The sequence below is a fragment of the Balaenoptera acutorostrata genome, chromosome 2 (genome assembly GCF_949987535.1).
Source record: "Balaenoptera acutorostrata chromosome 2, mBalAcu1.1, whole genome shotgun sequence".
In the NCBI taxonomy this organism is placed as follows: domain Eukaryota; kingdom Metazoa; phylum Chordata; class Mammalia; order Artiodactyla; family Balaenopteridae; genus Balaenoptera; species Balaenoptera acutorostrata.
Window position 1 is genome coordinate 10,787,865 of NC_080065.1, and position 13,150 is coordinate 10,801,014.

General features: G+C 41.9%; 1 protein-coding gene across 4 annotated transcripts in view; it reads right to left on the reverse strand.

Moving 5' to 3' along the window:
- Window positions 1–13,150, reverse strand: part of SEMA5A (semaphorin 5A) — a 527,169-nt gene that overhangs the window by 191,119 nt on the left and 322,900 nt on the right. For all 4 annotated transcript variants that reach the window (XM_007191632.2, XM_057540979.1, XM_057540980.1 and 1 more), the window contains exons 7-8: window positions 3,184–3,282; window positions 1,372–1,585 (exon numbers count right to left, since the gene is read on the reverse strand). In XM_007191632.2, the coding sequence (XP_007191694.2) occupies window positions 1,372–1,585; window positions 3,184–3,282 (313 nt within the window). The remainder of the gene's footprint in view (window positions 1–1,371; window positions 1,586–3,183; window positions 3,283–13,150) is intronic.

Below are 13,150 nucleotides of genomic sequence, written 5' to 3' on the forward strand. Positions count from 1 at the left end.
GAACTGTAGCCACAGGTTTGAACCCATGAGCAGAGCTAGCCTGAGGACCAACCTGACTGACTGTGGGTGGCAGAGACAGTGGTGACACGACTTGGGTCCCTTACTGACTCTTGAGTCACTGAAGTGAGCAACTCTGAAGACACCTACCCTGACCTTCTAGTTGTATGACTTGATACCTTTTTTTAAAAAAATGTGGTCAACTTATATGTGGACTCTAAAAGAAAAAATGATACAAATGAACTTATTTACAAAACAGAAACAAACTTCGAAAACAAACTTATGGTTACCAAAGGGGAAACGTGGTGAGGAGGGATAAATTAGAAGTGTGGGATTGACATATACACACTACTCTATATAAAATAGATAATCAACAAGGACCTACTGTGTAGCACAGGGAACTCTACTCAATATTCTGTAATAACCTATATGGGAAAAGAATCTGAAAAAGAATGGATACATGTATATGTAGAACTGAATCACTTTGCTGTACACCTGAAGCTAACACAACATTGTAAATCAACTATACTCCAATATAAAATAAAAAATTAAATTAAAAAAAATTGGTCAAGCTATTTGGAGCTACCTGAAGCCAAACACATTCTTTTACACAATTGCCTGAAACTTTCATGAAACGCTAGTAATATCCCTTTTTAGGTATCTAATAAAGAAGTGAAGAAAGAATGTACATGAGGCTACAGATATCTTTGACACAACATCGGATTTCCTAAACTGCAAACAATAATATGAAAAAGCAGCTTCAGGGCTTCCCTGGTGGCGCAGTGGTTGAGAATCTGCCTGCCAATGCAGGGGACACGGGTTCGAGCCCTGGTCTGGGAAGATCCCACATGCCGCGGAGCAACTAGGCCCGTGAGCCACAACTACTGAGCCTGCGCGTCTGGAGCCTGTGCTCCGCAACAAGAGAGGCCGCGACAGTGAGAGGCCCGTGCACCATGATGAAGAATGGCCCTCACTTGCCGCAACTAGAGAAAGCCCTCGCACAGAAACGAAGACCCAACACAGCCAAAAATAAATATAAATAAATAAATAAATTTATAATAAATTAATAAATAAATAAATAAAAATTAAAAAAATATTAAAAAAAAAAGCAGCTTCAGTTTGAGGAATGCTCATATCAGCATTAGCTTTATTATCATGCCCTAAGTGTGGAGAATATCACTTCTCTTCCGAGTTGGCAAAAAGCCACCTGATGCCTTTCCACACTGAAATCCCAAACCGGGTACATTTTGATTTCTTTAGAAAATGAAGACATTATTTTATTTTTAGAAACGGTGACAGTTTGCTTTTGAGCACCAAGTCACCGGGCATCACAGACCAACGAGATGGGAAACTGGGAGTGAAGGCAAGACTTACCGTTGAGCCATTTGGAGTTGTACTGCGCGGTGCGGAGAGGGGGCAAGACGCCCAGACTCCGGTAAATGGCGGGGTCGCGTCCGGGGAAATCCATGGCCGTGGCTGCATAGACCTCCCCGCCCGCCGTGAGGAGAGCCGTGGAATTGTGCCGAGGGCTGTAAGGACAGCGCGCCATGCCGCTGATCTGATCATGGATCTCCGTCAGGTTACTCAGCTAGGTGTGAGGACGAGACAGGGAAACAAGTTATCCCCCAGGAATCCCCTTCAAGAGCGTTCACGGAGCATATCCACCCAAACTGCAAATGAAGCACGCACGATAAACTCTCTGGGGCTCGTACAACGTGACAAACCTCCGCACTCTGGCTTGGACGAGAACAGTACGCGGTGGTCATCCTGAGACAATCTACCCATCAACCTCTCTCATCATCCTTTGAGAGTTACTGAACCTCTGGCTTTTGGATACTCACAAAAGATGAAGTTAGATTCTTGTCTATGACTTTACTTATAATGCATGGGACAGTGCAGATTTTTCCACTTTAATTTAAAAACCCAACTTCCAATATTTATAGAAATACAAATTGCAATAAAAATTAGGTACAATTTTACCAATAAAAGTGAATCGAAATATTACGAACAGCCCCAAACTGCATTCATCGGTAAGGATGTGTGGATATTTAGCACCACGTAGCCCAAATTCCCAAGCCTTTAGTTTTTAGTTTTCAGAGAGGCAAGTCAGTGTCTTGGAGTCAAGTGGTGGGAATCCAGCATTTGAGGAGCTGAACAACCACTGAATGAGAAAAGTTCTTTGGATGCGGAGGGAATCTTTGCTCCGCTGGTTTCTTTACTCTTACCTGAGAGGTACGAGAGCAGAGGGGTTAGGCAGGGGGGCTCAGATACACTGCCTGCTTTATTAGACGTGTAGCCCCGGGTAAGCTACTTAAAGCCTTTAAGCCTCAGACTCTTATAAAGCGGTGACCCAAAGGTTAAGCACCACATAGGGTGAACGTGAGGATGACGTTGTACGGTGCTTAGGACAGGCCACGGTACCTAGGGATCTCTCTGTGAGCATCACTTATCATCAACGTCCTCCCTTTCTTTCCAATAACTGAATGTTATTTGAAAATAATGAACAGTAAAAGAGGATGGTAAGCTCAGGTTTTGAGAGAAAGTGTGTAACCAGGAAATTAACATAGTGATATTTCTTCATCATGTTCCTGGAGGAAGATCAAATGAATATCCCAAATTAGGACGATTACACGTGTGCTCTGATAACCCAGCAGTTCTACGGGTGTAAGACCTGGATGCTGAAAATTCCCCTGTCAATGACGACAGGTTAAAATAAAAAGAGGGTGGCATATAACTTTACTTTTCCTAGGGTTCCATTTGTTTGCTAGTTTGCTTTACTTTTTTTGACACCCTTCTCATCCAATTTGTAAACTGTATTTTCTTCACTTGGATTATGATTTTAGGTTATTTTAATACTTAACAGCCTTCCTACAATAAAGAAGAAAAAGAAATAAGAATACGTTTAGGATTATGTTTAGGGTCTGGTGGGAAAAAAGCTGGTAGAAATAGTTTGAAAGCATATTTAAATTTAATTAAACAAGCTATAATTATTACCAGTTCTTTATACAATAGTGTTATTAGTAATAGATCAATACATCAAATATTTTTTCAGTTTGACAAAAGATGTTTTTTAAAATTAAAAAGCAACGCTTTGGAGAAAAGAAACACGTTTAGAACTAGGGTTTTAATAGAATGTTTGGATTTTCCTGGTATTAAAATCTGTCAAAGCTCCACCTGAAGCCGTACCGTGCGGTTGGTGCAGACCGGCGTGAAAGCGTTGGTTCCACAGGTAAATAACCTGTCGCCACCCACCAACAGTACCCGGATGTAGTTCTGACATTCCTCCTGGAAAAAAAAAAAATCACAAGAAACTCGTTAAGGAGGCCTGAGCACAAGAGGAACAGTGAATATGAATACATCTTGTCTAGTTAATAGATTAGATGTTAATTAACCAGTAAAAACAAAAACAAACAAAAAATCCTCTCAGATACTGACCAAAAAATAACAACAGAACTCTAAAATAGTCTTTCTCTGCACACTTGCTCAATAGAGGAGGATATGTGTAAAGATAGATATAAATATATGTTCAGTTAAAATCTCAAAGCATGTGTCTTCTTTTGATGAATGGGCTTTCATTTTGAGTTGTAGCTGATAACAGTGTGAGCCCTAAATTGCCTTTGACATATATTAGGAAAATAAATCAACACTGCTCATGAAACAGTGTCTTAGAAAACTTCCCCAGGAACTTGAAAACACACGGTGAATGCTTCTCCAGATGCTAGGGTCACATGTGAAACTCTGATTGCAAATTGGAAGGAGTTTTACATAAAGTTCTCAAAATGTATGCACAGCAAGAATCTATAAACATGTCTGATTCTTTGATGAAAAATTAAAATATAACTAATAAGTAAAGGATGTCTGGAACATGAGGCATGAAAGCTCATGCTAATGGATGACTCAGACCTGTGAATTTTTTTTCTGTGGTTGCAAAACATACATATAAATCTAGGGCATGGTCATAGTAGTGCAGGAACTTTCAGGTAGAAAGCTCTTCATTCATTCAGCCAGCAAGCATTTACTGATTAGATACTCTTTGGTAGAGACTGTGGAAGAAGTCACAATATAGGCCCGTAGCGCAAAATTAAAATACACGGACTGTCCACATACTCTAATGAGGAGGCACCGGAGAACAGCATACTGCTAACTCCAGAGGAGAGGGGAAGGGAGGAGGTGTCGGAAGGCTTCCTGGAGGAGATGACACCTGAGATAAGTTTCAAAGGAAGAGTAGGATTTGGTGAGGCTTCCTGGAGGAGGTACCCCCTGACACTTGCAGGATTTTACCGAGCAAAGGAGGGAAAACACATTCTCAGCAGAAAGAATGGACTGAGAAGGCATCACGGTTGGAGAAAGCACAGTGCTTTCACTGCGTACAGAAGAGGTAGACATAAGCTGGGGAGCCAGACACAGGCCAGGTGTGCCAGACCAGTGAGTTTACTTTTTATTCTGAATGTGAAGGAACCGTTTTATGTTTTCACTGCATGCAGTTGTTTTTTTTTTTTTTTAAACATATTTATTGGAGTATAATTGCTTTACAATGTTGTGTTAGATTCTGCTGTATAACAAAGTGAATCAGCTATACATATACATATATCCCCATGTCCCCTCCCTCTTGCATCTCCCTCCCACCCTCCCTATTCCACCCCTCTAGGTGGACACAAAGCACCGAGCTGATCTCCCTGTGCTACTGCATGCAGTTTTTTTTTTTTTTTTAATTTTTTTTTTCCTTAATTTTATTTATTTATTTATTTATGGCTGTGTTGGGTCTTCGTTTCTGCGTGAGGGCTTTCTCTAGTTGCGGCAAGTGGGGGCCACTCTTCATCGCGGTGTGCGGGCCTCTCACTATCGCAGCCTCTCTTGTTGCGGAGCACAGGCTCCAGACGCACAGGCTCAGCAATTGTGGCTCACGGGCTTAGTCGCTCCGTGGCATGTGGGATCTTCCCAGACCAGGGCTCGAACCCATGTCCCCTGCATTGGCAGGCAGATTCTCAACCACTGTGCCACCAGGGAAGCCCTGCATGCAGTTTTGACCTGAGGTGATGTTTGTAAATGAAGGACCACTCTGGACCACGTGGAAGCTAGTGGAGATGTGAGATGGCAGTTCAGGAGACAGGTAAGGAAACTACTTCCATAATTCAGTCCCTCCTGCTTCCGTGCCTGGACCACAGTGCACGGTGTGAAAGGGCAAAGTCAGACTCCAGCAAATGAACAGGAAATGGTGACTGACCAACCAACCAGACCTAGAAGATGCTGCGTGATGATATATCGGTTAGACACACATTTCCTCAATCAGGAGGGTCCGGATCTAACGGCACAGCAACGCTCTCTTCAGTGGAATAGAGCCTCAGTCTCCACGAAATGTTGATTTGCCATAACTCAGCCTGTGGCATGGCCTAGGTGTGGATATAAAATGAGCTAAAATATTTGAATTCGTTTTCTAACTGTAAAGTGAAATATCAAAGGTAGATAATTTTCCTAATACTACTACTAACAATAAAAGCAACAAATTATCCTGCAGTATAAACAAACAAACAAACAACTAATACTAAACTTTCTTTGATTTATTTGTATGGAAATATGTTAACATAAATGTTTCAGACATCACATGAAATTTCTAAAAATCTTATATGTTCTGGTATAATGTTATAAGTCATAATTCTAGTTATTACTTTAAAATGTATATCTCAGAAATAACTACATTTCCTTGTCAATTGCATTATTATGAACTTTCATCAAATCTTTAACCGTGGTCATTTTTAAGTCTTTTGTCATTTACAGACAGTTCTGGGTATATTCTGATGCTTTTGCAAAAATGTTCCTATAAAAGGGTTTCATCTTGAAGGAATTCATGGAAAAGCCTCTGACAAGTACAGGTTTCTGGTAACTGACTATACTGCTGAACTGAATGAATAAGCATTTTCAGAACTCTAATGGAAAACTGATGAATTCATAAAAGTGCTAACGAAAGAGCAAGATGAAAAAAAAATTAATTACATGGGGCTGAGTGAACTGATGAGGATGATTATAATTTTTGTGACTTTCTGTTTGAATAAAAAAAAAAATCCCACAAGGACTCAGAGGCAAAAAATATACAAATCAATTTTCACTGCAAAGTAAAGGAGCTGTTACAGTGGAGGATTACTGGACTGAATGTCAATATTATGACATAGTATGAGTGTGGTTCGTGTCTGGTAATTGCAATCGTTGCTTTTGTTGTGGTCACCCATTTACAATGCTTGGTGTCAGTTGATTTATCTCTTGTAAAAATAAAATACAGTGCGTGTGTGTGTGTGAGAAAAAAAAGCAACAAATTATCATTGGCTGCTAAACTGAAGATACTTTGAGGAAAAAAAAAAAAGGACAGAATGAAAGATCGAAGTTAACTATTAGAAGAATTAAGAAATGAGTGTCAACAGAAGACAATAAGTTGAGTAACTGAGAAAGGTACACCTGATGGGGAGGCTTATTTCGTTCTGTTCCGTTTTGCTTTTATACCTGGGGAAAGGGAAGGAGAGTTCTGAAGAGAAAGAACAAAACAAGACTTCAAAAAGGCACGTCGTTATCCCTTCCCAGGGTCAGGGAGCTCTCACTCGGAGAACACAGAGGAGGGGTACGCTGCCTCAGAGAGCAGAGGGGCACAGAGTTTGCAGAGACAGGATCAAGGCCAGGGTGGAAACACCAGACCTAATGGCGTCTGAGGGCACTCCAGAAAGACAACTCGGGGAACACAGGGCTGAGACGGCTCTTGATGGCCGGAATGGACAAAGCAGACACAACAATGACACTATAATAAAGAATGAGAGAAAATTACAGACAGTGGAGAGACGTGGGGATTTTGTTTGTTTTCTGTTGCTGCTTTTAGAACTCTTTCAAGAATGAGTCAAAACGTAAAAGAACTTTGCGCGTTTCGTTTTTTTAAAGCAGGAGACTGACACAGGTAGAAATGCGCTAAAGGCAGTCGTATCACCGTGAACTTGGCCAAGGGTAAGTTATTCCAAGGGAATCATCCCCATTGAAAAGACGTGCTCTCATGGCTGAGTCTTACGGACCCGGTGAAGAAAAAGCAAGGGCCTCTAATCAATTTTGGGAAGAGAAACAATAAAGATAACAGATGTGGTGTTTATCTCTTAATCTCCCAAAAGAAAGACAAAGTGAAAACAGGACTGTAGGTCATTAACCTTCCTGAAGGCCCATCACAAACTTGATGAAGAACTAGAAAGATGGCTGGCGATGTGATACCCAGGATGCTGACATTGTGTCAGAGCCGAGGGACAAATCCAACTGGTTATCAAAAAAAAAAAAAAAAAAAAAAAAAAAAATCCTGGAAAAAAGTAAATGAGGGAGGGCACAATATTATTTCAATTAGAACAGAGAGGGACTTCCCTGGTAGTCCAGTGGTTAAGACTTCGTCTTCCAATGCAGGGGGTGAGGGTTCGATCCCTGGTCGGGGAGCTAAGATCCCACATGCCTCGCGGCCAAAACACCAAAACATAAAACAGAAGCAATACTGTAACAAATTCAATAAAGACTTTTTAAAAATGGTCCACATCAAAAAAAAATGTTTTTAAAGAATTAGAACAGAGAATTTAAAAAGTATGTTCTGGAAATCACGAGAATACACTGTACCCTCTGGGAAAGGTTACCTGTGCTGTGTGTCTCCCCGATGCTGAGAGGCTCCCCCAAGTTGAGTGAGGATGTAGGGAAGGAAGCAGGTAAATGTCAGGAAACAGGACAATCGGACATGGAGGCTTATGCAGTCTTTACTAAGAGGATGCAGGCAGCACCAGCTCCGTGAAAGCTGTAGTTGCTTATGGTAAATGGGGCCCGCGGAGGGTAATGCTTTAGGTAAGCCCAGCATGCAAGGTTGGAGGGAACAGGGAGGAGGATGGGGAGGAAGAGTTCTGTCTCATCACCAGTGAGGCTGGACGAGGTCTGCTCACCCTCTGTGTCCAATAGGAGGAACCACTGGAGGTGGGGTGATACTTTCGTGTTTCTTCTTAACTGTCCAGAGCTGAACTCATTCGCCCACAGTCTGGGTCAGCTCAGCTCAGCCCCTTCCTGTTTCACTCGCCTAAATGTTCCCTCATGGTTAATTCACAAACTGCTCAACTGATTCTATCTAGAAGCAGACTGGATGTGAATCCTAAGCAAATAAATACATTGAAAGTCACAACTTTCTTTTTCTTTTTCTTTCTTTTTCTTTTTTTTGATGAGAGATTGGAGAAAGTCCAAGCAAAACAGAATGTAAAAACAGAAATGGAAGAAAGCAGAAGTACTTTGCTTTGGAGCAGAAGATAAATTTATGAATCGGAGAGTCAAAATTAAGAATGACAGGAAATGGCCTGAGTGCCAGGCCCCATAATACTGAGTCTGCTCATGATGGTGATTCCCAAATCCAAATTCTCCTGTGGGAAAATCTAGAGTCAATCACTTTGTCAGTCTTTGCTACAGACAGGGGCTTTTCACGGGTTATCTGAACCTACTAGAAGTACTGCTTGGACCACCTATTTTAAAATATAACACAGAAGTCCCTTTAGGAGGTTCTACTCCAGGTTTATCTTTTAAATGAGCTTATCTAAATGTCCATGATAAGAATCTCACCTGAGAATTTGTTTCTTTTATCCCATTTCTGTAGCTCAAAAATGGCATAAGGGGATTTAAGGAATTCCAGTTTTCCAAGAAGACACAGTGCACATTCCCAAGGCTCCTGGGAGCCTGCCAGCACATGACTTCTGTTGTTACAACGAGACTCATCTACCTCACTTTGATAACAGCACTTAAACTTAAAATAACCCGTCTGTGCCTGCAGTCCCACAGGCGGCTCAACCTGTCCTTGACTTTGAAGCAATTCCTGCTTGAACTGATAGCTGACATGCACAGTTGCTGACTCACCCACAGAGCTTTTAGATGCCACAGCCGATGCCCACTTGATCTCAAGGACATAAGACCAAGGCCCCAGCAGGGAGAGCATGTGTTTGGGAACAATTTTCTTCATGAAATAACTGGGTTTGCCCTGCAGCACTTCATCATATTTATTTCCCAAACAGATGTTCTGCTTGAATAAAGACTCACTGGGTAGAAGGATGACCTATAAACAGGGACGAAGCCTCAGCAACCCCCAGCCCATCACCCACCCATCAATCTGAGGGAGGAGGAGGAGGGCGGAGCCCAGCAGCCTTTACGTTAATTACAGCGCTCCCACTGACTGCAGTGTGTCTTTCCTTAATGATGCCATACCTTTGAGAGCATCCAAAGTGCAGAAGAGCAACTTATAGTAACTGCATGTGCCTTTTAGGCTGAATGTATACAACAAGAGTCATGATTACCAGGTGGATCTTGAAAAACCGTACCATCCAATCAGATGTAAATATATATATAAAAACACATACACACATATATAAGACATATATACATATATATGAGACATATGTATTACACATGAATATATATGCATACATATTACAGAAGCATTTATATAAATATATAGACATACTATTATATCCATATTTAAATATATAAATATAGATATTTATATGTATATCTATAAAACTATAAATATACAGATACATATATATATGAATATATATTAAAAGAGTGTATGCTATATAAGTGTATTAACAAAGTATATTATATATATTTATTTACATAATGAGATTGTTTTCAACTGAGCTGACTCCAAGGGTAACTTGTTAGGGAACCTCAATTTTATGAACCAAAATTTGGTATGTGTAATCTGCACAGGTTGTTAGTATCTAATCTTAAAGAACCCTCCATTTTTGGAGCAATTATACAGAATAAAGGCAGTTCCGTAGTGTGCTGCCTGCACCAGTTAACTCATAGCTTTCCAAATACTGGCACCTTGGATGAAAATGTTGTTTCACCCCCTACATCACCAGGTTCCCAGGCGGGATGGCATCATGTTTTTCTTCCCTGGAATTTACCTGTTTACGAGCAGAATTTGACAAGCTGGGAAGCAGGACCACAGGATACAGCAGGAAGAACAATACACAGAGCACTGGATTCTAATCAAAACTCTCCCACTAACTTGCAAAATCGTTCTAGGAACTTGGTGTTAAAAATACTGAAATGAGATCACAAATGAGAATCTTTTGAAAATTATAAAGTATAATATGTGCCTAAAGGAGCTCTTTCATTCCCTCAATAATCGGTTGTGTTTCCTCTGTAAAGTTCCTAAAGGTCACGGTGGGAAGGGCTTTGGCTTAGACATAATAACCCCAAGCAGACAAGGAGCTTTTGTTAGATCACAAGAGAATCGACTATTTATGTTTAAAATAATATTTGTGTAAAACACATTCAAATACTTCTAGAAGCCAATGTCTATAATGATGTTTCAAAAATAACTAAATACAACAGATTTTATTATAAACCCTTTTTGAATCCATAAACAACACAAATTTCCCACTCCTGTTTTCATAGATAGGATGTTTAAGCCATTTCAGGCCAAGTCACCCCCTTTCTCCCAAGTGAGCTGAAAATTTTAAGTAAAATAGAATTCAAAGCTCACCAAGAATTGACAGTCTCCGTCCTCCCTTCTCTGCTACACAGGCCCAAATCAAAGATCTGGCTACATTTTCTTGATGTTGATTCCCTAAATGGTCATTTTAATCCACTGAACGTGAAATGATGTCCGTGTCGGTCCCAGCAACACAGGGAACACGAGGAAATGTGCCCTCTCTCTTCTCCCCTCTGCAGCCCGCGGAGGAATGCTCTCCCCAGAGGACTGAGTGGGCGTAAGCAGTACTACCCCTGAAGGCCCAGCGCCTCATCCACGCCCCACATTCTTGGCTCTGCAGTAAAAGGCATTATGTGGAGAAGCACAGACCACTTTTCTTGGGGTAGGAAAAAATGAGTTCAGACAAAGTGGCTGGCATTTTTCTCATTTTTGAGATGTCACATTTTGCATTACTCTATTTCAGGGAGAAGGGGAACTTTGTAAATCTGTGTGTAAGTTTTCATATTACTCTAACGCCAACAAAAATAGAAGACAATTGAATTCTTATTTCTAAACTCAGGGCTACTAAGAAAATCTGAATTCCACTCCCCCAAAGAGATGTTACATTTCAGTCAAATGGACTCTATGGAAATGTCTTCTGATTTGGCTCCTCGAACTGTCAGAACAGGGAAATCGGGGTTGAATGAATTCTGAATTCAGGGGCTAGACCTTCGGAGCTGTTTGTTTCCTTCCCTTCTGTGTTCCAGGAGCTGGGCGCAGGTCTCTGATGGCTGTTGTGCCAGGTGCCACTTTAAGAAAGCCACAGAGATGCTAAATAAGGGAAAGGAACTAGTAACAGAAAATGAAGAGCCCTGGATGTTCCTCTGCTCTCACCACCCCTGGACCAGCCCAGCAGCGTTGCCTAGGCTTCTGCCTTCATAGACCTATCACATCATTTCGTGCACATGAACTTCATTGCACATGGTTCTGCTACAAAACCGAATTCTATTTCAACCAAGCATAGGTTGTTCAAAACCGTCTGTGAGTTTATCAGTGTACTTCATGCAACCTAAAAGAATACGCCATTTCTCTTTCTCACATTGGCACTTTGAAATTCATCGTCATCTGTCTTAACGTATTCATCTTTAAAAAAAAAATCCCATCCACAAACACAGTTTGAATCGATTTATAATTACTGAGGTTTGCCATTGTTCTTAGCCCACTGAAACCAGAAACATGTGGAACTTAAAGGTACGATTTTCTTTGACAATGTTTGTTTTGCTCATTTTCTTTCTGTGTATCAGGAAACCTCAATTATGTATAATAATGATCTGTCCCTCTGTGGATCAAAGATATATTCCTAATAGGCATGAAAGATGGCCCTTCCTGTGTGTTCTCTGGTTTTTACTTGCTTAATTTCTAAGCATCAAACAACTAATGATCACAGCTTAAGGAAGAATATGGGACGATTTTGATTCAGCAGAAGCAACTTTTCACCCCAAGGAGTAATAATCTACTAGTATAAGGCTACCACACGGATTGTTTTAAAATGATAGACTCATAGACTATTAGCAGTAGAAACCTTGGCTAGATTAAGTCATTGAATGTTTTCCTTTAACACACAGGAGACTGAAGTCCACAGAGAGGACATTTTTTTAAAGCCCGTGAAATGAATAAGTAAGTGTGATCTAGATGAAATATGAAAGTACTCTTAAAGGGAGAGCAAAATTCAAAACAGACAATGTAAAAGTTGCCAGTGCAATGCCATCTTGGGAACCACGTCTGGGATTTTCACCCAAGTCACTGTCTGGCAATGTCTGGAGACACTCTTGGTTATTCTTGGTTGTCATGATGGGTGAGAGGAATGACCGGCATCCGGCAGGTAGAGGCCAGGAGGGGCTCCACAGCAAGAAGTCGCTCCAGCGCCGGGAGTGGTGAGGGCCGAAGCCAGGTGATGGCTTACGCGTTTGCTCGCTCCTTAGTGGAGTGAAACAGCCACTGCAGGCTGTGTCCTGGGCTCAACAAGAATTCATGTGGCCCAGCTCGGGGGAGGGGGCTGAATAATTAAAACGCAGCCTGACCAGGAAATACAAATGGCTACTGAGAAGTGATGCAGAGTGGGGTGGGACAGGTCAGGCAGGAACCCCCGAGGAGAGGGGACACACACGTCCAGGGAGATGGGGGAGGGAGGCAGGGTGGGGGAGGGCAAGGCGGGCGGGGAACAGTTAGATGGGGCGTCGGAAGGGAAGGGAGGCCCAGCCACCCCCCGACCCAGGGCTACCAACTACACATGTCCCCAGACAGGCCTTAAGACAGGCAGGTGTCCACAAAGATTTTTGGCTGGGTTTCCCAAAACTGAATAGTGCTGCTTGTGGGTGTACCACAGCCCCAGCAAGAAAGAAGAGGAGGAAGAAGACCTAAAGTACCAGAGGAAGAAGAAGACAAGAAGAGAAAGGAGAGAAAAGAGGAAAAGTAAAGGGAGAAGAAAGCATGGGCAGAATGAGGTCACAGACGGTGCCCAGGGACCCCGGGGGCACTGATGTCACCAGACAAAGGGGACAGTGTGTGCACGAGAACCCTGGAGAGAGAGGCCAATGCGTCCCATCAGTGGATCTTGCTAGAGGAAAGAAAGCCCTTTTTCCCGCCCTCCCCACCGAGGCAGATCTGATTCCCCAGCTTTCACTCCTCACTACGGGGGGTCTT